The following is a 19,899-nucleotide window of genomic DNA, read 5'->3' on the forward strand; positions in this document are numbered from 1 at the left end:
GCGGCAGGGACTGGGAGACTAGTCAGGATCGAAGGAAAGATTGATGGAGCAAAGTACAGAGAGATCCTTGATGAAAACCTGCTCCAGAGCGCTCAGGACCTCAGACTGGGGCTAAGGTTCACCTGCCAACAGGACAACGACCCTAAGCACACAGCCAAGACAACGCAGGAGTGGCTTCGGACAAGTCTCTGAATGTCCTTGAGTGGCCCAGCCAGAGCCCGGATTTGAACCCGATCGAACATCTCTGGAGAGACCTGAAAATAGCTGTGCAGTGACGCTCCCCATCCAACCTGACAGAGCTTGACAGGATCTGCAGAGAAGAATGGGAGAAACTCCCCAAATAAAGGTGTGCCAAGCTTGTAGCGTCATACCCAAGAATACTCAAGGCTGGAATCGCTGCCAAAGGTGCTTCAACAAAGTACAGAGTAAAGGGTCTGAATACTTATATTATGTAAATGTGATATTTCTGTTTTTATTTTTTGTAAAAATGTCTAAGAAAACAGTTTTTGCTTTATTATGGGGTATTGAGTGAATATTGATGAGGGGGATTTTTTATTTATTTTTTTAAATCAATTTTAGAATAAGGCTGTAAGGTAACACAATGTGGAAAAAGTCAAGGGGTCTGAATACTTTCCAAATGCACTGTATCCTACAAGTTTAGCTTCTCATTTTTCATGAATAAACATTAGCATTTTTATCATGTAGGAAGGCCTTTTACATTCATTCAGTTTTGGTGAACACAAAAAAAAAAATTCACTCATCTTACTGCGTGCGATAGGAAACAGTGACAAATCACCCTAACAATGCAATGAGTAACAGATTAATAATACCTTGATATAAAAAAAAATTACTAATTTTAAACCAGCTGACAACATTTTCAGCCCACACTTTTTCCATAGGAATGGAATAATATATACTGTAATAAGAAGGATTAGGATACTACCATGATTACGCCCACTGCTGCATCCAAAATACATTATAGGACTAAAAAACACCACTGAAGCATCATCCCGAGGTTCAAAAGATAAAATGTCAGGTTTTTAAATCAGCAATTTTTCAGCAATTAAGGACAGAGTAAAACCAAGTGTACATCTTTGACATAGTTAAAGACAGATAATTAAAATAAAACCATACAAAATAAATTACATCACGTTTCAAGGAATAACAACTGATAAGTATCCAAGAGTGAGAGACGGCAAGGTTTGATTCAAAATCAATAGCATGACAAAACGACATGTTTAAAGGTCATTATTGATTTTAAAAAACAAAGAGGGCTGAAATTCAAATGTCCTCTTTTTTTTTGCTCCTGTGCGAGGCGGCTAACTTCCTGTGAGCTGTGGTTTCCTTCCTGGGTGAAAGGGCGTGCATGGAGGCGATCTGGCGAGCCGAGGCCCGCTGGTGAGTGGAGTGGCTGCCGTCCTTGAGATCACAGCTCAACAGCGCAGACTGCAGAGCCTGGACATAGGCTGGATGAAAGACAAACAGAATCATGAACACATCCATCCCATTCATAGCACATCATACTGAACCTCAGGGTCGAGTTCATCAGGGACCAAACGTAGGAAAACGGACTGAAAAATGGACTTGCCCAATAAGAAACCCTCATTTTATCATTTTCGGTTGCAATGTTTAAAAAATATATATATATATATTGCGTGCCCTAATGAACACGACGTAGGTAAACTAGAATAGGGAAAATAGGAAAGAATCAAAATGAGGAAAATATGGAAGGAAGTTGATACTTTGAATGAACAGGTTACTATAAATGGGTAACTGATAAACGTCAGTAGGTTCATGTTGAGGGACCTTGACATAGTTGCGTAATAATTGATGAACATATTCTATGTGGAAATGATACATACTCTACATGGTAAACATACATCAAGGGTGCAAGTCACCTATCTTGGCTTGCAGCAGGTCAAATAATTACCATACTGTTCTTTTGGAGGTAGCCTATTGGCTTGTGGTTGAGACATGTGGTGCCGTTTGTACCTTTAGGGTTGTTGTAGAAGACACAGTTGTTTGCGCAGGTGTCAGGATGGGAGTCCCAGAAACTGTCTCCGCAGCAACAGAGAGGAGGGAGCTCTGTATTCTCCAGAGCTATCCTCTCCTTCATCTGAGCTCTCAGAGCCTCGATGTACCTGCCACAGGACACAATACAATCTGTATTGTTCCATTTTCTGTCAAAGTACCCAACCTGTCACATAATAACACACACAACACAGGCTGGGACACAGGGCCTTATTCTCTAGGTTCACCAGCACAAACACATTTAGGGCCGGTTACCTGGACCCAGATTATTCCTGGACTAAAAAGTACTTTAAATGGATATTAAACATTCAGCATGATTTCTAGTCTAGGAGTAGGGTCAGGAGTAGGCTAGAATCTAGATGTATGTGTTTTCTAAAGTATCAAAAAATTGTTTGCCATGATTATCACGAGCAAACATCAGAATTCAATTTTTTACACTGGTCTTTCATATTTCCCAATGTGACTTTTGGAGGAGTAGTGCACATGATGTGTTGCTCAAGGACAAAAAATAATATATTGGCAGAATATTTGGCAGAAGATAGAATAAAGGGACAGATACTGTACAATTATCAAAAACCTTCTGGGCCGTATCTAGCCCATTTAATTTCAGATTGTATTGATTAATAAAGTTACCTTGTGGCTTCTTTATCTTTCTTTCCTCTCTCTTTCTTCTCTAACACCTCTGCCCTCTCCTCTTCCTCAAGTCTCAGTCGCTCCAGAATTAGAAATTCCCTCTCAGCCATTTCCAGTCTATCCTCCTCCAGCTGCTGCAGTCTCTCCAGCTTCCTCTCCTCTTCCAACCTCTTCTGTTCCTTTTCTGCTTTTATCCTACAGTGGAAAGACAAAACTTCATTAAAATGTGTGCTTATTTAGCAATTGGATGTAATGCCACTATCTACATTGTTCCACATAAAAAAACAAAAACAATTATATTGTAGAGACCATGTTGAAGGAGTATGAATGTATATATGAATCAGGGTTGGGTTTAATTCCATTTAAATAAAGTCAATTCAACAAGTACACAGATTCAAATTGGAAAAACTAAGGAAATCTAGAATTTCTGTTTAATATCTCAATTGACTGCATTGAAATGAGATGTACCCCTACTCTGATATGAATTCAACATTTGACAGCACCGATTACTAAAAGTGACATGTTTTGAAAACCACATATGGCTCAAACAGGAAGAGAGTATATCTAGAAGAGGAAATAAATGCGTTAATTGTGGTTGTGCCGAGTCACCTTCCGATTCTCCTCAGGTGCTTCCTGTGTCTCTGATGCTCCTTGACTTGTTCTCTCTCAATGTCCATGACTAGGCGCCGGTACATCAGAAACTGAGACTGACGCTACAAACAAACATTGTTAGAGTTAAGGTAAAGTTGTTTTATGGTGTCAAGGGGTATAATTTTATAAAATGTGCATATTAATGCATTGGAAGCAAAGACCAAAGTTTTAAGCAAATACACTACATGGCCAAAAGTATGTGGACGCCTGTTCGGCGAACATCTCATTCCAAAATCACGGGCATTAATATGGAGTTGGTCCCCCCCTTGCTGCTATAACAGCCTCCACTCTTCTGGGAAGGCTTTCCACTAGATGTTGGAATATTGCTGTGGGTTACTTGCCTCCATTCAGCCACAAGAGCATTGGTGAGGTCGGGCACTGATGTTGAGCGATTAGGCCTGGCTCGCAGTCGGCGTTCTAATTCATCCCAAAGGTCAGGGCTCTGTGCAGGCCAGTCAAGTTCTTCCACATAGATCTCAACAAACCATTTCTGTTTGGACCTCGCTTTGTGCAGGGGGCATTGTCACGCTGAAACAGGGAAGGGCCTTCCCCAAATTGTTGCCACAAAGTTGGAAGCACAGAATCGTCTAGAATGTCATTGTATGCTGTAGCGTTAACATTTCCCTCCACCGGAACTAAGGGGCCTAGACCAAACCATGAAAAACAACCCCAGACCATTATTTCTCCTCCACCAAATTTTACAGTTGGCACTATGCATTCGGGCAGGTAGCGTTCTCCTGGCTCCTAGACGTTTCCACTTCACAATAACATTACTTACAGTTGACCGGGCAGCTTTAGCAGGGCTGACTTGTTGGAAAGGTGGCATCCAAACAACAGCCAATGTTTGTCTATGGAGATTGCATGGCCGTGTGCTCGATTTTATACACTTGTCAGCAACGGGTGTGGCTGAAATAGCTGAATCAATTAATTTGAAGGGGTGTCCATCTACTTTTGGCCATGTAGTGTATTTTACTAAATGCTAACTAGTTGAAAGTGTGTCTTGAAAATATGTTGTACTTTTTGGGCTGAAAATACACTAAGCCACCGTACTGCACGAATCATTGTGTTTCATACAGTATTAGTTAATCTCTAAAGGGGGGATTTGGTGGAGGGCTGTGTGTAAATATGGTCAGTGATAAAAGTTATTTGATAGCCATCCAAGAAGGGGTGTATATTCATAAACACTAAAACCCTATAATATAGTTCTAACTGGCCTTAATCACCTGTCTCTTCAGTTCCTCCTGGTCTTCTTGAGGCCACAGCACTTGAGTAGCTCTATGGTCAGTACTAAACTCATTACTATGACCTGCAGGATAAGGCTCACTAAAGAGCCTCGGACACACCTGCAACACACACGGGTGTGAAATATTGATTATTAGCTGTCACAGTAGATGCGTTTTGGCCTTCAAGCAGTCTTTTTCAGAAAAGTTGGGTGACTCCTGGACAAAGGCACCCAAAGACTCATTTACAGAACTTAGTAAGGGTTGAGCACCTCTCGTTGTGCATTATGAAAGATTAAACCTTTAGGGTAGCTTAGTTGGAGTTACAAAGGAAACTATATAGATTGATAAACAAACAACTTGCTATAGCCTGACTAAAGGAATGTTAGGATAAGGATGTGAGTCACAGGACTATTGACTGTGTGGGGTTTGGGGAAATGGGAGTGTTTGGAAATTGGAGAAGTGTTAAAAAGAGAACACTTGTGGTGACCGACCGGATTGTTGTCAAAGGTGACAGTCTTGCTCCTGTGACCCTCGTGAGGATCAAAGTTCTGAAGAGGGGAGTCGTGTTGCCCAATCAAAGGAATATCTTCCTCCTCCTCCTCTTCTTCTTCTTCTTCTTCTTCATGATCCTCCTCTTCTCCTTCCTCTTCTCTTGTCACCCGATATACAGGTTTCTGTTTTGAGTTAGAAAGCATAAAATGTCTTACAGTAAATACAGTATTCCTGCAATTGAGAGTTCCAAATTATAAAGTTATATCCAAAGAAACATCAATATTTTACCCTGCATAGGGCAATGTCCCCAATCACTGCCCTGGAGCATTGGGATATTTATTTTTTAGACCAGAGGAAAGAGTTCCTCCTACTGGCCCTCCAATACTACTCCCAGCAGCATCTGGTCTCCCATCCAAGGACAGACCAGGACAAACCCTGCTTAGCTTCAGAGGCAAGCCAGCAGTGGGATGCAGGGTGGTATGCTGCTGGCCAAATATATAGAGGTAGAATAAATTCATTCTAATTCTATGGTTATCTGACATTTTTGTAATAACTGACTTTGGCCAGTTAGAAAGGGGCAGTATAAACAAACTCACATCTCTGGTAGGAGACACCTTCCATATTCCCCCAGGGAGCTCTGACATCACTTCTCCGTCTCGGACCGTCTGACAGGCTGCCAGTCTGTGCCTGACCTGCCTCATGACTTTGCTGAGCTGAAATACCAAAACCAACCCGTATGATGACCTATTTTATCTATAGAGCTAATGACAGAAGTAATGGCAATGTCACTGACTTAATATGAGCAGAATGGCTTCAACATCTGTGTAAATAATCCATTGGCATTATTGAGGATAAACAGGTAGGTAGCCTAGGTCTATATAGCTGCATTTACACAAGCAGCCCAATTGTGATCTTTTGCCCAATTACAGACAAAGGATCTGATTGGTCAAAAGACCAATTAGTGGCAAAAATATCAGAATTGGGATGCCTGTGTAAATGCAGCCTTTGTTGCAGAGCTCAATGATGGATATAGGCTGTGTTTACACAGGCTGCCAATTCTAATCTTTTACCCAAAAGATCTGATCTGATTGGTCAAAAGACCGGTGTAAACGCAGCCGTGGGACGCACGTTAGATATAGATTCGAATCAATAACAATATCCACTCAGTGCTTGTGTGTGGCTTCATTCAATGTTTTTATAACAACAGATAAAAAACAAATACTACTTGCTTTTCCTTTACTGTAACAAGCACAGATTATGCAAGGCTACTGGTATTTAGAAGTTTTTTTATGTTCTTGCAATGACCGAGATATGTGGATGTTTTTCTTACATCCATTGAATGCATGGAATAGAATGACTAACATGTAAATGTCAATGTAGATCATCACAGATAAGTTTAGCCACCTGATGCGTTTGCTGATCTGTCCTGTTTTCTCTGTTGCTGCTCTCATGGCCCTGTGGTCGGACCCAGCGAGAGTTGGGGCTGCAGATGGCTAGCTCTCGCTGTGGGGAGTAGGGGAACAGATTCTTCGTGGGGGTCAACCTCTGCGCTGCATCGCTGGACTGCTGGAGCACTCTCCCCTCACGCTCCACCTGTAAAGAGAAACAACGCAGGCTCTTGATAGAGGTGGTGCTCATTTACCCATAGTCAATGTCATTTACATGTGTAGTAGCTAGCTACTATACTTGGAAAACAAGATAACTGTATTCCTGCCATTTGTAAGGCTTTGTTGTTTTTATGTTTTTTTTAAATGATGTTGGCGTACTAACTGTGCTCCACCATGAACAGCAATTGTAATACAATATGTCCATTATCCACATAATATAGGCTAGTCACCGTCTCGCATGACTTCTGAAGCTGCCGCCTCTTGAGGATTTGAGCCTGTTGTGCCACGCGGCGGCGCACTTCTTCCTGAAACCGGCGAAGACTATCCTCTTTCTCCCGTTGCATCGCCACCTGTAGCTCCTCAGTTAGCAGGGCACGAACCTGGCTCATACGAGAGAATAAGTCAACAGGTAAATATGCTAACTAGCTACCTATTCAAGTAGAATAATTTATGTACGGCTACACTTACAGTTGGATGCTCATCCTCCTGGTAGTCTTGTCCACTCTCCACCCAGGCGCCAACAGGTGCAACTGCTTGATTCCTCTCGGCCAATACATTATTTCGATGACCATGTTTGCTTTGAGCATGTACTGTTATCCCACTAATTGAAACTTTGGTTGTGCCCTTTACTTTAAGATTTATAGGGGCCATGTTGCTAGCCAGATTGCTAGCTATCCAGGCAACGTTTGTTAACTTCTGAGTTAACGTTAGCTAGCTACTTCTTCAACCAACCTAATACGTTTCACAATCTGCAACAGCTTTGAAATGAGTATTAAATGTCCGGAGGCCTATAAATCATTTGCGAGTATTACATCTGTGAACATAACCTTTCTGAATTATTCAAGTGTGTTTGGCTTCTCAACTGCCACAGTAGACGCTTGTTGTTGTTGGTGACGTATTAACAGTGCGACCATTTTGGCTCCCCACACTTAATTTATATTGGTTCCTTCTAGAGAATCTGCGATCTGAATGGTCGTACCAGATGTCAATCAAACCATGCACAGTCCAGCCTGCTCCAAACTTCCTCTCTGCTCAGAAGCACCCAAGGCATAATAGTGAGTTGATACAATTATATTTAGGCTGTTAGAATCTGTTAAACAGATGTATTCAACCTCCCCCTGTGTATTTCCTGTCCTCCACGATTAAAAGAGGGGCAATTATTTGATACATGGTAATAAAGTAGCAATAAGTGGTGGACAGTATACTGCTGTTACGACTAAAGGCCAAGCTTTTATTTAGGTTATAAACCACTGACAAAGCTTGCACACAGACACACACATCGCTGTCCTGGTGCTCGTCTGCACCGCTGAGTCCACGGATCGAGTCCACCTTCTCACCCTCTACATTGGCTGGCTACCGTGGTGCGATAATTCCCAGGCCTTTGTTGGAAGTGTGCTGCTGTCGCAGCTGCCTATTTTGTGTGAATACACTTTTCCAAGAGAGGGGGAATGTAAGCGGTGTATGTGCCAGGACCCGAGGCCCGGCTTTTGTGGAACAGGTCGTGACCATAGACGCTCTGCTCTGCACTACAGGCCCCCTCTTCAGCTGTTGTTACTCTCTACACTGGTCAGCTACAATTGCATTACAGAAACCTAATGTCAAACTCTTCTCAGGTAGCTGAATCAAGCTGGATTGGCTTGAAATACATTTGCAGATAAATTGCTAATTTCCATCTATGGAAATAGGCGGTTTGATTTAGGCCCACTGAAAAGTCCAAGTACGCAGTGACATAGTTTTCTCATGAGAAAACATAGTAACAACACGTAATTGTTATCCAGGCATGTAATAATCTGTCCCTGTTCTGTGGACAAATTGTGTAATGTCTCTACTCCCAACGTATACATTAATGTATATATTGGGATAGGCAGATGAATCACTTTCTTTCTTCTCCATGCCTCAACTACACAGCTGTAGTGGTCACTGAACAGGCGTACTATTGTCCTATGACTGTGAATCAGCAAACAAATTCTCTGTGTGTGTGTGAGAACAGAATGAGGAGCATTTGACAAAAATGAACAAATTACATGAAGCTTGTACTGTACTGTGTTGAAAGTATGTCCCCTCTGTTTTATTGCAGGGCACAAACATTCTCTGTGGAGAGAGAAGAAGAGATTACATTGATGTCGACAACGATGGGTGCAGCCTACCACGGTCTGAAGAAGTTAATGTTAAGGTTAAGAAGTTAATGTTAATGTTAAGAAGCTAATGTTAAGGAAGTCACACTGCTTGCTTAGCGAGTACCGTTTCCTCCTGATTCGGCTCATACCAAGGCTCAAACCCAGCACCTCTGCCTCGCTAACACCCCTGACCACCCTCCAGAAGCATCTTACCCTGTTGCGCCACCAAAAAGCTAGCTATTCGGCAGCACCAGTAGAGACATTTCAGGCTGAGGAGTGAGTTTCACAGATCGCCATCTGCTACATTCACCCCCCAAACCCACTCCACAGCGACCCCAGCATTGAGCTGAGCACAACTGATGATCCGGAACACAGCACCATTGTAAAAGACGTCATGCTGCTTGCTTAGCGATTACCGCTTCCTCCTGATTCATTCATACCGAGGCTCGAACCCAGGACCTCTGCCTCGACACGTAACCGCCCTCCTGAAGCGTCTTATACAGTTGCGCCACTGAAAAAGTTGCTATTCAGCAGCGCAAGTGGAGACTCTTCAAGCTGAGGAGTGAGTTTTACAGATTGCCATCTGCTACACTAACTTGTTTTTCCAATTCATTTCTGCATGGATAAATAGCAAAATTGCATGCTCACATGAAGATGCAAACTGACAATATTGAGGATAAAGTGTTTGAAACATTCAAAGATTCACTGAAGTTTAACTTTGAGTGAAACAAATGTATAAATGACAACCAATATTTCCTCCTCATCATGCCTTTAATAAACATCTCTACTGATATGTACAATGTATCGTTTGATTTTCTTAAAAATTCGATGAATCTATACAAAGGAAAAACATTTAATGGTTATTCAGCTATGATACCCAATAAAACAGAAAATTATTAGTTAAATAACAAACATCCACACAATACAAAATGTACCAACATATGAAGAAATTGGTATCTTTAAAGAGAGGTTTTCTACATTATACAATTTAACAGGTCTTAAAGAATAGGACATAATAGAATGGAAGAAAAAATAGTAGGCTAACTAACGTGTCATAACTTAAAACCTAAAACTGACCCATACAGTTGTGGAGGATGACAGTGTATTTGGGTTCTGAGACAAACATTACTGCACTATAACGTCATATAAAACATATTTACATACAGTACCAGTCAAAAGTTTGGACACACCTACTCATTCAAGGGTTTTTCTTTATTTTTACTATTTTCTAAATTGTAGAATAATAGTGAAGACATCAAAACGATGAAATAACACATATGGAATCATGTAATAACCAAAAAGTTGTTAAACAAATCTAAATAGATTTTAGATTCTTCAAAGTACGCACCCTTTGCCTTGATGACAGCTTTGCACACTTGGCATTCTCTCAACCAGATGCAGCACTCCATCACTCTCCTTCTTGGTCAAATAGCCCTTACAAAGCCTGGAGGTGTGTTGGGTCATTGTCCTGTTGAAAAACAAATGATAGTCCCACTAAGTGCAAACCAGATGTGATGGCGTATCGCTGCAGAATGCTGTGGTAGCCATGCTGGTTAAGTGTGCCTTGAATTCTAAATAAATCACAGACAGTGTCACCAGAAAAGCACCCCCACACCATAACACCTCCTCCTCCATGCTTCACGGTGGGAACCACACATGTGGAGATCATCCGTTCACCCACACTGCGTCTCACAAAGACACGGCGGTTGGAACCAAAAATCTCAAATTTGGACTCATCAGACCAAATAACAGATTTCCACCGGTCGAATGTCCATTGCTCGTGTTTCTTGGCCCAAGCAAGTCTCTTCTTCTTATTGATGTCCTTTAGTAGTGGTTTCTTTGCAGCAATTCGACCATGAAGGTCTGATTCACGCAGTCTCCTCTGAACAGTTAATGTTAAGATATGTCTGTTATTTGAACTCTGTGAAGCATTTATTTGGGCTGCAATTTCTGAGGCTGGTTACTCTAATGAACTTATCCTCTGCAGCAGAGGTAACTCTGGGTCTTCCATTCCTGTGGCGGTCCTCATGAGAGCCAGTTTCATCATAGCGCTTGATGGTTTTTGCGACTGCACATTTTCCGTATGTCTTAAAGTAATGATGGAGTGTCGTTTCTCTTTGCTTATTTGAGCTGTTCTTGCCATAATATGGACTTGGTCTTTTACCAAATAGGGCTATCTTCTGTATACCACCCCTACCTTGTCACAACACAACTGATTGGCTCAAATGTATTAAGAAGGAAAGAAATTCCACAAATTAACTTTTAACAAGGCACACCTGTTAATTGAAATGCATTCCAGGTGACTACCTCATGAAGCTTGTTGAGAGAATGCCAAGAGTGTGCAAAGCTGTCATCAAGGCAAAGGTTGGCTATTTGAAGAATCTCAAATATAAAATATATTTAGATTTTAAAAAAGAAACATTGGTTACTGTATGATTCCATATGTGTTATTTCAGAGTTATGATGTCTTCACTATTATTCTACAATGTAGAAAATAGTAAAAATAAAGAAAAACCCTGGAATAAGTAGGTGTGTCCAAACTTTTGACTGGTACTGTATATACATACGGTCACCATGTGAACATACAGAGATATACATGTCTCTCTGCAGCACCAAGGCATGGAGGGGGGAAGAGCATGTTGACCAGGGGTGGACAACAGGAGCCACACTGTGTGCCAGCTTTTTTCCTAGCCCAGCTTCAACACACCAGTGCCATATTCATTAGGCCACTCAAAACAAAATGTTTTAAAACGTTTTGCAACGAAAAAAGAAAAATAATATTTCTTATTGGACAATTCCAGTTAGTCCCTCCCTGTTTCAGGCCATTTTGTTCCCTTTGGTGCCTAATGAATACGATCCTGTTTCAACTAGTCACAGTTTTCAATTTAGACCAGATGTCTTAGTGTTGGGCTGAAACATAAGTCTGCACACACTTTATCCCTCCAGGACTTGTAGATAGACAATCACGGCTGAGTGGTACCGTTGCTCTCCAGTGTGGGGGTGGGCTCTTCCAACTGACAGGCAGGCGGTACGCCGACTGGGGTGCGGAATATGCGCCCGGAGCTTCGAGTGCGGGGTGGGGAGGGGGTGGAGGACTTGCTCTGCACCTTATTGTTGTGATGCGAAGGGGGGGAGCTGATTGGGGTGCGGGGGTACCTGCGAGAGGAGCGGGCGGGGGGGTCAGGGGAGCGTGATGAGGGGGGCAAGGAGCTGCTGTAACTGGGGGGACTGCTGGGTGGTTCAGAGGGGGGGCCCATGCCCATGTTGCCGGGTGAGTCATGGTCGCCCTGATGGGAATCCTACAACGAGGGAAACCAAGTCAATACTCAGAAACACACACACACACACAATGCTCTGAACAGGTCCCAAACAATACTAAGGTGTATTGGCTGTATTGTTTTCTACATTGAACTATTGTAGTCATCTTAACAGCTGAATGAGGGTTGAGAAATAAACACCTACAAGCCCCCACCATATCTCTGGGCATTTTATCGATTTATTACATTCAAATTTATTCAAACAAAGGTTTATTTAGCTATGTTTTGAGTCAGATACTGATGACAGCTTTATGTATTTTTTGTTATTTAAAGAGGTACCTCTTTGAGGATGTAGAGTGCCACTGGATTCTTCTGTTCATGTTCAGTCATAATTTTTGGTACAACGTCAACTGTACAGGATGAAAATGACATTGGATGAAAACCTTTGGTGCAGCAAAACAATTTATACATTCTTATGAATAATTAGGAAATATAAATCAAAGTAATTTGTAGGTTCCTTACCTGCATGATTGATTGGGGAATAATCAGGGTGTTCTATTAAATGTCTTGGCAGCCCTGCCAAACCTCTGGGCTTCATTTGCCGTTTCTGCCGCTCTCTGCACAATAAACGTACAATGTAAATGAGATTCAACTGTGTGCTAAAATTATACAGTATAAAACTGTTCAAAACAACATTGTTCATGTCAAATTTAACACTACAGTATATCAGTACAATTATTGTATTATAACATTGTAATTATTATTTTAATAAAACATTTGATTAATAATTGAATAATTCAATAATTATTATCACGTTAACTGGATTGCATTAATGAACTTGACTATCAATATGCTTCTGCCATTTTACTAAGCTTCTCACTGTATTCCCAACCCGTAGGACCGGGAACAGACAGAAGCATCCAGAAACATGTAGAGAGTGAGACAAAAGTGGGTTTGGTTCTTACTTCTTTGATGGCCCCCAGCAGGCGCACACCGTAACCAAGGTGATAAGGAGGAAAATACCCCCGGTGGAGAGAATGATGTAGAGGGAACTCCTCCCTGTTGGGGGAGGGTCAGGAGGGGAAGAGGGTCATAGACTGTGTCCCAAATGGCACATTTTTCCACATTTAGTGCACTACTTTTGACCAGGGCCCATAAGGCTCTGTTCAAAAGTAGTGCACTATATAGGGAATAGGAAAACAAACGGCACAGTAGAACTACTTAACAATATGTTCAAGCAGAATTACAGTATGTACTTCCTCCCCCGTCATCCCACGCACACACTCATGTCTCTGTGATGGAGTGATGTACTGGATGTATAGCCAGTGATCAACTTCCCTCCCACGCATTATCTTTTTGCTGCTGGTACATTAGGCTACAGTTAGTAAAATAAAAACTATCTATAGCTTGCATTTGCCTTTTTTTCACCCCTTCTCTCACATACAAGGACTTGCTTTTCAGTGAAGTATTTGTTGCATGCCCTAGGCTTGAACCAGTACCAAGTAGGACTATAGGGAAAAGCGCTCTGAGATTACATTGATTTAGTGAGTACTTTCTAAAGTCATCTATATCGTGGGTTAGAGAGCCAGAGAGTATAACAGGAGTCATCCAGCCCCATCCCTCAATTTTATAGCAAAGCAAGTGGCAGGGTTGCCGTTTGACCGAAAACCGGATTACAGATTGTGGCTTTGAATTGCCACTGGTTCAAGCCTATAGTACCACTGTGTAGCCTACTGTAGACAGTGAGTTTGATGGGCAGGCTCTTCATGCTGCCAATAGGGTTCTCCACAGAGCAGCCGTAGATGTCATCATCCACCATCAGCACCCGCACGATCGTCAAGAGCTTCTGGTCAGGTGACAGCTGCAGACGCGTCTCATTGGTCAACAGTTTCCCGCCTTTCTGCCAGCTGTACTTGGCATTGGTTCCGTTGTCATGGGAGCAGTTGAGGGTGAAGTGCTCGCTGAGCTCCAGTACTGAGGAGGCCTCCATGTGGATGTAAGGTCTGGATATGGGCTCTATGGAGAAGAAGTATAGTAGTCAGACACGTCAAGACATGTCCCCAACTAAAAGATTAGGATCTCTTGTTCCTTCTGGGTCAAATGTTATACTGATATGATGAGTTTAAGAAGAAAAAAAATATGTGAGTTACAGGTGAGCTAATGAACTCAGGTGTACATAAACAACTTCTCAGGTGACCCTCTATGCGACGATGACTTTACAGGAACAAACACGGTTTGGACCATTGTCCCCCGCACTTTCCTTGACAATTCAGCCAATGTTAAGGTCATACAAATATGTGAGAAATACTGTATAAACAAAAAGGATAAAAATAATTTGGTTTTATAACAGACAATCCCAGAAGTTCCTACAAGCAGAGCCTCTTTCATGCAAGTCATGTCATGAAGGACAAGTAAACTTATCCTAGACTATGCACCAACCATCTCAATTGCCTTGTGGTTAGAGTGTCTTCCCTGAGATTGGAAGGTTGCAGGGTCGAGTCATACCAAAGACTCTAAAAATGGTGCCCAATGCATCTCAGCATTAAGGAGGTAAGACCCTGTGATAGACTAGCATCCTGTCCAGGGGGTGTACTTGTACATCAAGCTGCCTCACGCTACAGAATCAGGAGATAGGCTCCTGCTTACACTATGGACCACCTACCATCCACAGTCAGGTCGATACTCCCCTCTCCGGTGAAAGTATCATCCGTGATGGAGATCTCCACTTCATAGGTGCCCTCATCAGAGAGCTTGAGGTTGTGGAGTAGGAGGGTGCCATTCTCAAACACCAGGATGCGGTCCCGGTACTCGGGCCTCAGGTTCCCAATGATCTCGGTGCCGATGGACTGGACCACGGTGACGGGCTTGTCATCCCTCTTCAGCTGCCACTTGATGACGGGCGCGTCAGGGCTGGAGCTGCTGTAGCGAACGGAGAGGAGAGCCTCCCCGCCCAATGTGCCCCGGATCAGAGAGCCAGGGCTGGTGATGTTGACCCCCTTGACACTTCCTGGATACAGAGGAGATGGAACAGAGTCTATTTATTTAGGTTATACTGTATATTTAGCAGATTTCTATTCTATACCTGTCTCAGTTTATACGAATGGAACATGTGTTCCACCACTTACACGCATGTGTGACATGGATAAACTGATACATGCATTACAACGCAATAGGGTACAGGTGTATCCTACCTGCAATGCCATTTCAGGTTGCTACAAGTGTCTTTTAAATAGGCCTGGTGTAACAGTGTTGCTTCCGTCCCTTTAATCGCCCCAACCTGGGCTCGAACAAGGGACCCTCTGTCACCTCAACGATTGAAATGCTAGCCATTTCACACTGGTTACACTATCAAGCCATCCAATAACAAACTTTAACCAGATCGTGTACCCAAGGACACTTGGCCCACTTCCACAGGAGGTTGGTGGCACCTTAATTGGGGAGGACGGGGTCGTGTTAATGGCTGGAACGGAATTACTGGAATGGTATCAAATACATCAAACACATGGTTTCCATGTGTTTGATGCCATTCCATCAGCTCCGTTCCAGACAGTATTATGAGCCGTCCTCCCCTCAGCAGCCTCCTGTGGACCTTTCTATTCCATTACACTGTGAAGGTTAGTATTCTGAAGAATATTGGACTGTCCGCAATCTCCACACCACCAATACCACCATCCCAGTCGTGTCTAAACCGTCCTTGATTAAGTGACATGCATTTGTGGATGGAAGGTGTGACATCGTTAACAGGTTATTGTCTGGGTTATGCTAAGCTTCCTCTCAGCCCCTTAGCTAGTTCAACAAGTTCACTACAAGGCATATCTCAAACTGTCTAACTTATGGCCAACAGATTTTGCAGCAATTCTTTCAGTTGATTGACCAGAGGTTTCTTTTTGAGGGAAATAGCCTACAGTGTGTGATCAGAGTGGGCTTATAAAGTGAAAGCCAAATGACTGTAGCTAACTCTGCTGGCTGTTGTTGTGGGCGGCAGGCTGCTGATGACTCGACTGTGGGCACCGGGCCCCCTCCTCCGTCGGGGCAGAGTGCGCTGGAGCGAGCCTGCGTGGCAGCACTGCATCGCCGTGGTAACGGCTCACAGTCCTCTTGGATGGCTGGGATAAGCTGACAAAAGGGGGGATTGTTTGGACCAATTTCCTCCCTGGCAGCCCATGAAAAGAGGCCTCAGAGCAACACAAGCTCCCCGATTGGCTGAGCCCGGAGACAGAGGGCCCCAGTGATTCTGCTGATGACAACACAACTGCATTGACATGACACAACCGCACCTCTAAAAGTACCAAGTATCATGTTTCTATGTTTGAGTCTGCACACCTTTTTGATATATCTCATAAACAATTAGATTGATATAGCGTACCAGTCAAAAGTTTGGACACTCCTACTCATTCAAGGGTTTTTCTTTACTTTTACTATTTTCTACATTGTAGAATAATAGTGAAGACATCAAAACAATGAAATAACACATATGGAATCATGTAGTAACAATAAAAGTGTTAAACAAATCAAAATATGTTTTATATTTGAGATTCTTCAAATAGCCACCCTTTGCCTTAATGACAGCTTTGCACACTCTTGGCATTCTCTCAACCAGCTTCACCTAGAATGCTTTTCCAACAGTCTTGAAGGAGTTCCCACATATGCTTAGCACTTGTTGGCTGCTTTTCCTTCACTCTGCCATCCGACTCATCCCAAACCATCTCAATTGGTTTGAGGTCGGGGGATTGTGGAGGCCAGGTCATCTGATGCAGCACTCCATCACTCCTTCTTGGTAAAATAGCCCTTACACAGCCTGGAGGTGTGTTGGGTCATTGTCCTGTTGGAAAACAAATGATAGTCCCACTAAGCCCAAACCGGTGGGATGGCGTATCGCTGCAGAATGCTGTGGTAGCCATGCTGGTTAAGTGTGCCTTGAATTCTAAATAAATCACAGAGTCACCAGAAAAGCACCCCAACACCCTAACACCTCTTCCTCCATGCATTACGGTGGGAAATAGATAATCCGTTCACCCACACTGCGTCTCACAAAGACACAGCGGTTGGAACCAAAAATCTCAAATTTGGATTCCAGACCAAAATACAAATTCCCACCTGTCTAATGTCCATTGCTCGTGTTTCTTGGCCCAAGCAGGTCTCTTCTTCTTATTGGTGTCCTTTAGTAGTGGTTTCTTTGCAGCAATTCGACCATGAAGGCCTGATTCACACAGTCCCTTCTGAACAGTTGATGTTCAGATGTGTCTGTGACTTGAACTCTGTGAAGCATTTATTTTATTTGAGCTGCAATTTCTGAGGCTGGTAACTCTAATGAATGTATCTTCTGCAGCAGAGGTAACTCTGGGTCTCCCATTCCTGTGGCAGTCCTCATGAGAGCCAGTTTCATCATAGAGCTTGATGGTTTTTGCGACTGCACTTGAAGAAACTTTCAAAGTTCTTGAAATGTTCCATATTGACTGACCTTCATGTCTTAAAGTAATGATGGACTGTCATTTCTCTTTGCTTATTTGAGCTGTTCTTGCTATAATATGGACTTGGTATTTTACCAAATAGGGCTATCTTCTGTATACCCCCCCTACCTTGTCACAACAACTGATTGGCTCAAACGCATTAAGAAGGAAAGAAATTCCACAAATTAACTTTTAAGAAGGCACACCTGTTAATTGAAATGCATTCCAGGTGACTACCTCATGAAGCTGGTTGAGAGAATGCCAAGAGTGTGCAAAGCTGTCATCAAGGCAAAGGTTGGCTATTTGAAGAATCTCAAATATAAAATATATTTTGATTTGTTTATCACTTTTTTGGTTACTACATGATTCCATATGTGTTATTTCATAGTTTTGATGTCTTCACTATTATTCTACAATGTAAAAAATAGTAAAAATAAAGAAAAACCCTTGAATGAGTAGGTGTGTCCAAACTTTTGACTGGTAGTGTATGTACAAAAGTATAGACTCCGCATATAGCTTCCCATTTATGTATCTAGGTCACACCTCAATACCATGAGATCAGGTCCTTCACCAACGTCATACCAACCAACATCTTCCTTCTAACCATGATCCTCTCATCTTGGAGAATCCTCTGATTGTGCCATTCTCACAGAGCAGTTTGGTTCAATGACATCACCGTGAATACTGGTGGAGGGCTTTGGCGAACCTGCTGAACCAACTGGAAGACATCTGAGTAGCGTAGTTTCCACATGGGCTCTACAGAGATCAAATACCATTGATATGAACTAAACAGCTTCTGTACTCCAGAACGAATGCCTAAACTCTCTAAAGTAAACTCTATTTGCCAGTTTCCCAAACCCAGATTAAGCAGTCCTGGACTAAAAATCGTTCTCAATAGAGAATGTACATTGAAAGTACATTTTACTCCAGGATTTAATCTGGGTCCCATTGTGACTGCTTTCTGCCAAATAATATATCTTCATCAATCTCTTTTTATATTTGCAGATTATGTATAGTTTTATGAGTGTCATCAGAGTGTCATTTTTTTTCTAGTAATTTAGGAATAGTAATATAAAGACGTACTGTGTGGCAATGTGCAGTCAGTTTGAATGTTTTAAATGGGGTTTTATCGGAATATAAGCTAGTACACAACAAGGAAATGTTTATTTGCTTGTTTGACATGGAAATTGTGTTTTATGTAGTTGTTTTTGTAATTAAATGCTATTTATGCATATATGCTAATCAAATTTACATTTTAATTCATTCAATAAATATGCTGAGACATTTAAATTCATAATAGGGGCCTTATTAGGGGGTGTTGAATGATTAAGACAGTCATATATTTTGATTGAATAGATTAATTTACATGAAAACATTTAAAGTAGCCATAATTTAACATATTCTTGCAAGTAGGATATGAAAAACACAAAATGTATGTGTCCAACCTATCAGCCAAACAAATATGTCAGTCAGAAAATATGCATAAACCAACCTACTGTACACTTGCCCACTCCACTCTAAATACCTCCCACCCACATTGTCTTAGCCTTGCAAGTGAACACTACACATTCCTTTAAGTCAGCACAGATGTGTTGCCCCAAAACAGGGGATAGTTTCCCTTACCTGACTGTGATGAGACAAGAAGACACCAGAGCAGCAAAAGTTGAGGAGCGGCTATGGCTTTGGAGAGAGCCTCCCTCTCTGCCTTCATCTTGGGTCTAACGCTCCGTTTCTCTCCCAGACAATTAGCATGATTTGTCCACTCTGGGCACGTCCCCCGAAAGAGCACACAGACATTCCTCCAAGGCAGGGCTCCACTAGGACTGGGTGCACAGCACAACAAAGCAACACAACAGCAGCGTGTGTGTGTGTGTGTGTGTTTAGTAGAACAATCGTACAGAAAATAAAGCACACATCTTGTTAATTTTCTGTACAATTCTGGATTTGCAGTTAGACTACTTTTAAAACTTGCATAGTAAGCTTCTAAGCATGAGTTACATTCCAAGTGCAGCACCTCAATGAATACATAAATGTCCCTTTAAAACGTCACTTAAGCTTATTCAAATACACTCCTGAAATGGAAATGGCCAAAATGAGCTGACAATGCCATGGCAAGACCTAGGCTATTCAGGTTTTACCCTGGCAACTGAATGTTTATACTCTGCCTCAGTCTGGAGCCACTTGTTGTTCCTCTGTTCTCAATATAAGGGGCATAGAGAGGAGGGCCCTCCTCTAATGGTCCTGCTGAGTAAAGGAAAGGCCTGCGTCTCAAATGGCATCATATTCCCTATAGTGCTATTTGGGCCCTGGTAAAAAGTAGTGCACTATAAAGGGAATAGGGTTAGGGTTGTGGCGGTCATGAAATTTTGTCAGCTGGTGATTGTCAAGCAAATCACTGCCCGTCTCACTGTAATTGACCGTTAATTAGCACAAACACG

At 42.3% G+C, this 19,899-nt stretch overlaps 2 protein-coding genes and 1 long non-coding RNA gene across 5 annotated transcripts; 1 reads left to right on the plus strand and 2 right to left on the minus strand.

Annotated features, from left to right (window-relative positions):
- Window positions 1-577: 577 nt before the first annotated feature.
- On the minus strand, window positions 578-7,550 carry LOC121537738 (coiled-coil domain-containing protein 15). Of its 2 annotated transcripts, XM_045224135.1 has the most exons (10): window positions 7,106-7,550; window positions 6,868-7,017; window positions 6,435-6,623; window positions 5,627-5,743; window positions 5,030-5,212; window positions 4,539-4,658; window positions 3,274-3,377; window positions 2,665-2,859; window positions 1,993-2,141; window positions 578-1,466 (listed from the first exon to the last, which is right to left on the minus strand). In XM_045224135.1, the coding sequence occupies exons 1-10, from the start codon at window positions 7,286-7,288 to the stop codon at window positions 1,282-1,284; spliced, it is 1,575 nt and encodes a 524-aa protein (XP_045080070.1). In that variant the 5' UTR covers window positions 7,289-7,550; the 3' UTR covers window positions 578-1,281. The 2 variants fall into 2 exon arrangements, with proteins under 2 accessions (XP_045080070.1, XP_045080071.1); XM_045224136.1 differs by lacking the exon at window positions 4,539-4,658.
- Window positions 6,959-9,913, plus strand: LOC123492138. The gene is made up of 3 exons (XR_006661643.1): window positions 6,959-7,046; window positions 7,591-7,692; window positions 8,715-9,913. It is a non-coding gene; the product is annotated as an uncharacterized LOC123492138 (long non-coding RNA).
- Window positions 9,914-11,267: 1,354 nt separating this feature from the next.
- LOC121537741 (hepatocyte cell adhesion molecule) lies at window positions 11,268-19,490 on the minus strand. 2 transcript variants are annotated; one of them, XM_045224545.1, is made up of 7 exons: window positions 19,085-19,490; window positions 14,674-15,018; window positions 13,731-14,027; window positions 12,977-13,070; window positions 12,534-12,628; window positions 12,351-12,421; window positions 11,268-12,053 (listed from the first exon to the last, which is right to left on the minus strand). In XM_045224545.1, the coding sequence occupies exons 1-7, from the start codon at window positions 19,170-19,172 to the stop codon at window positions 11,718-11,720; spliced, it is 1,326 nt and encodes a 441-aa protein (XP_045080480.1). In that variant the 5' UTR covers window positions 19,173-19,490; the 3' UTR covers window positions 11,268-11,717. The 2 variants fall into 2 exon arrangements, with proteins under 2 accessions (XP_045080480.1, XP_045080481.1); XM_045224546.1 differs by having other exon boundaries at window positions 13,746-14,027; window positions 19,085-19,487.
- Between the last annotated feature and the right edge of the window lie 409 nt (window positions 19,491-19,899).

This window comes from Coregonus clupeaformis, chromosome 13, assembly GCF_020615455.1.
Source record: "Coregonus clupeaformis isolate EN_2021a chromosome 13, ASM2061545v1, whole genome shotgun sequence".
Lineage (NCBI taxonomy): Eukaryota > Metazoa > Chordata > Actinopteri > Salmoniformes > Salmonidae > Coregonus > Coregonus clupeaformis.

Coding starts and splice junctions, on each gene's coding strand:
- LOC121537738 (XM_045224135.1), bottom strand. CDS start 7,288: ATGGCCCCTATAAATCTTAAAGTAAAGGGCACAACCAAAGTTTCAATT. Junction 5,744..6,434: donor CAGATCAGCAAACGCATCAG/GTGGCTAAACTT, acceptor TTGGTATTTCAG/CTCAGCAAAGTCATGAGGCA. Junction 3,378..4,538: donor AGGAGGAACTGAAGAGACAG/GTGATTAAGGCC, acceptor GTTTGTTTGTAG/CGTCAGTCTCAGTTTCTGAT.
- LOC121537741 (XM_045224545.1), bottom strand. CDS start 19,172: ATGAAGGCAGAGAGGGAGGCTCTCTCCAAAGCCATAGCCGCTCCTCAA. Junction 12,629..12,976: donor TGCTGGGGGCCATCAAAGAA/GTAAGAACCAAA, acceptor TTTATTGTGCAG/AGAGCGGCAGAAACGGCAAA. Junction 12,054..12,350: donor CACTCTACATCCTCAAAGAG/GTACCTCTTTAA, acceptor CCCTCGTTGTAG/GATTCCCATCAGGGCGACCA.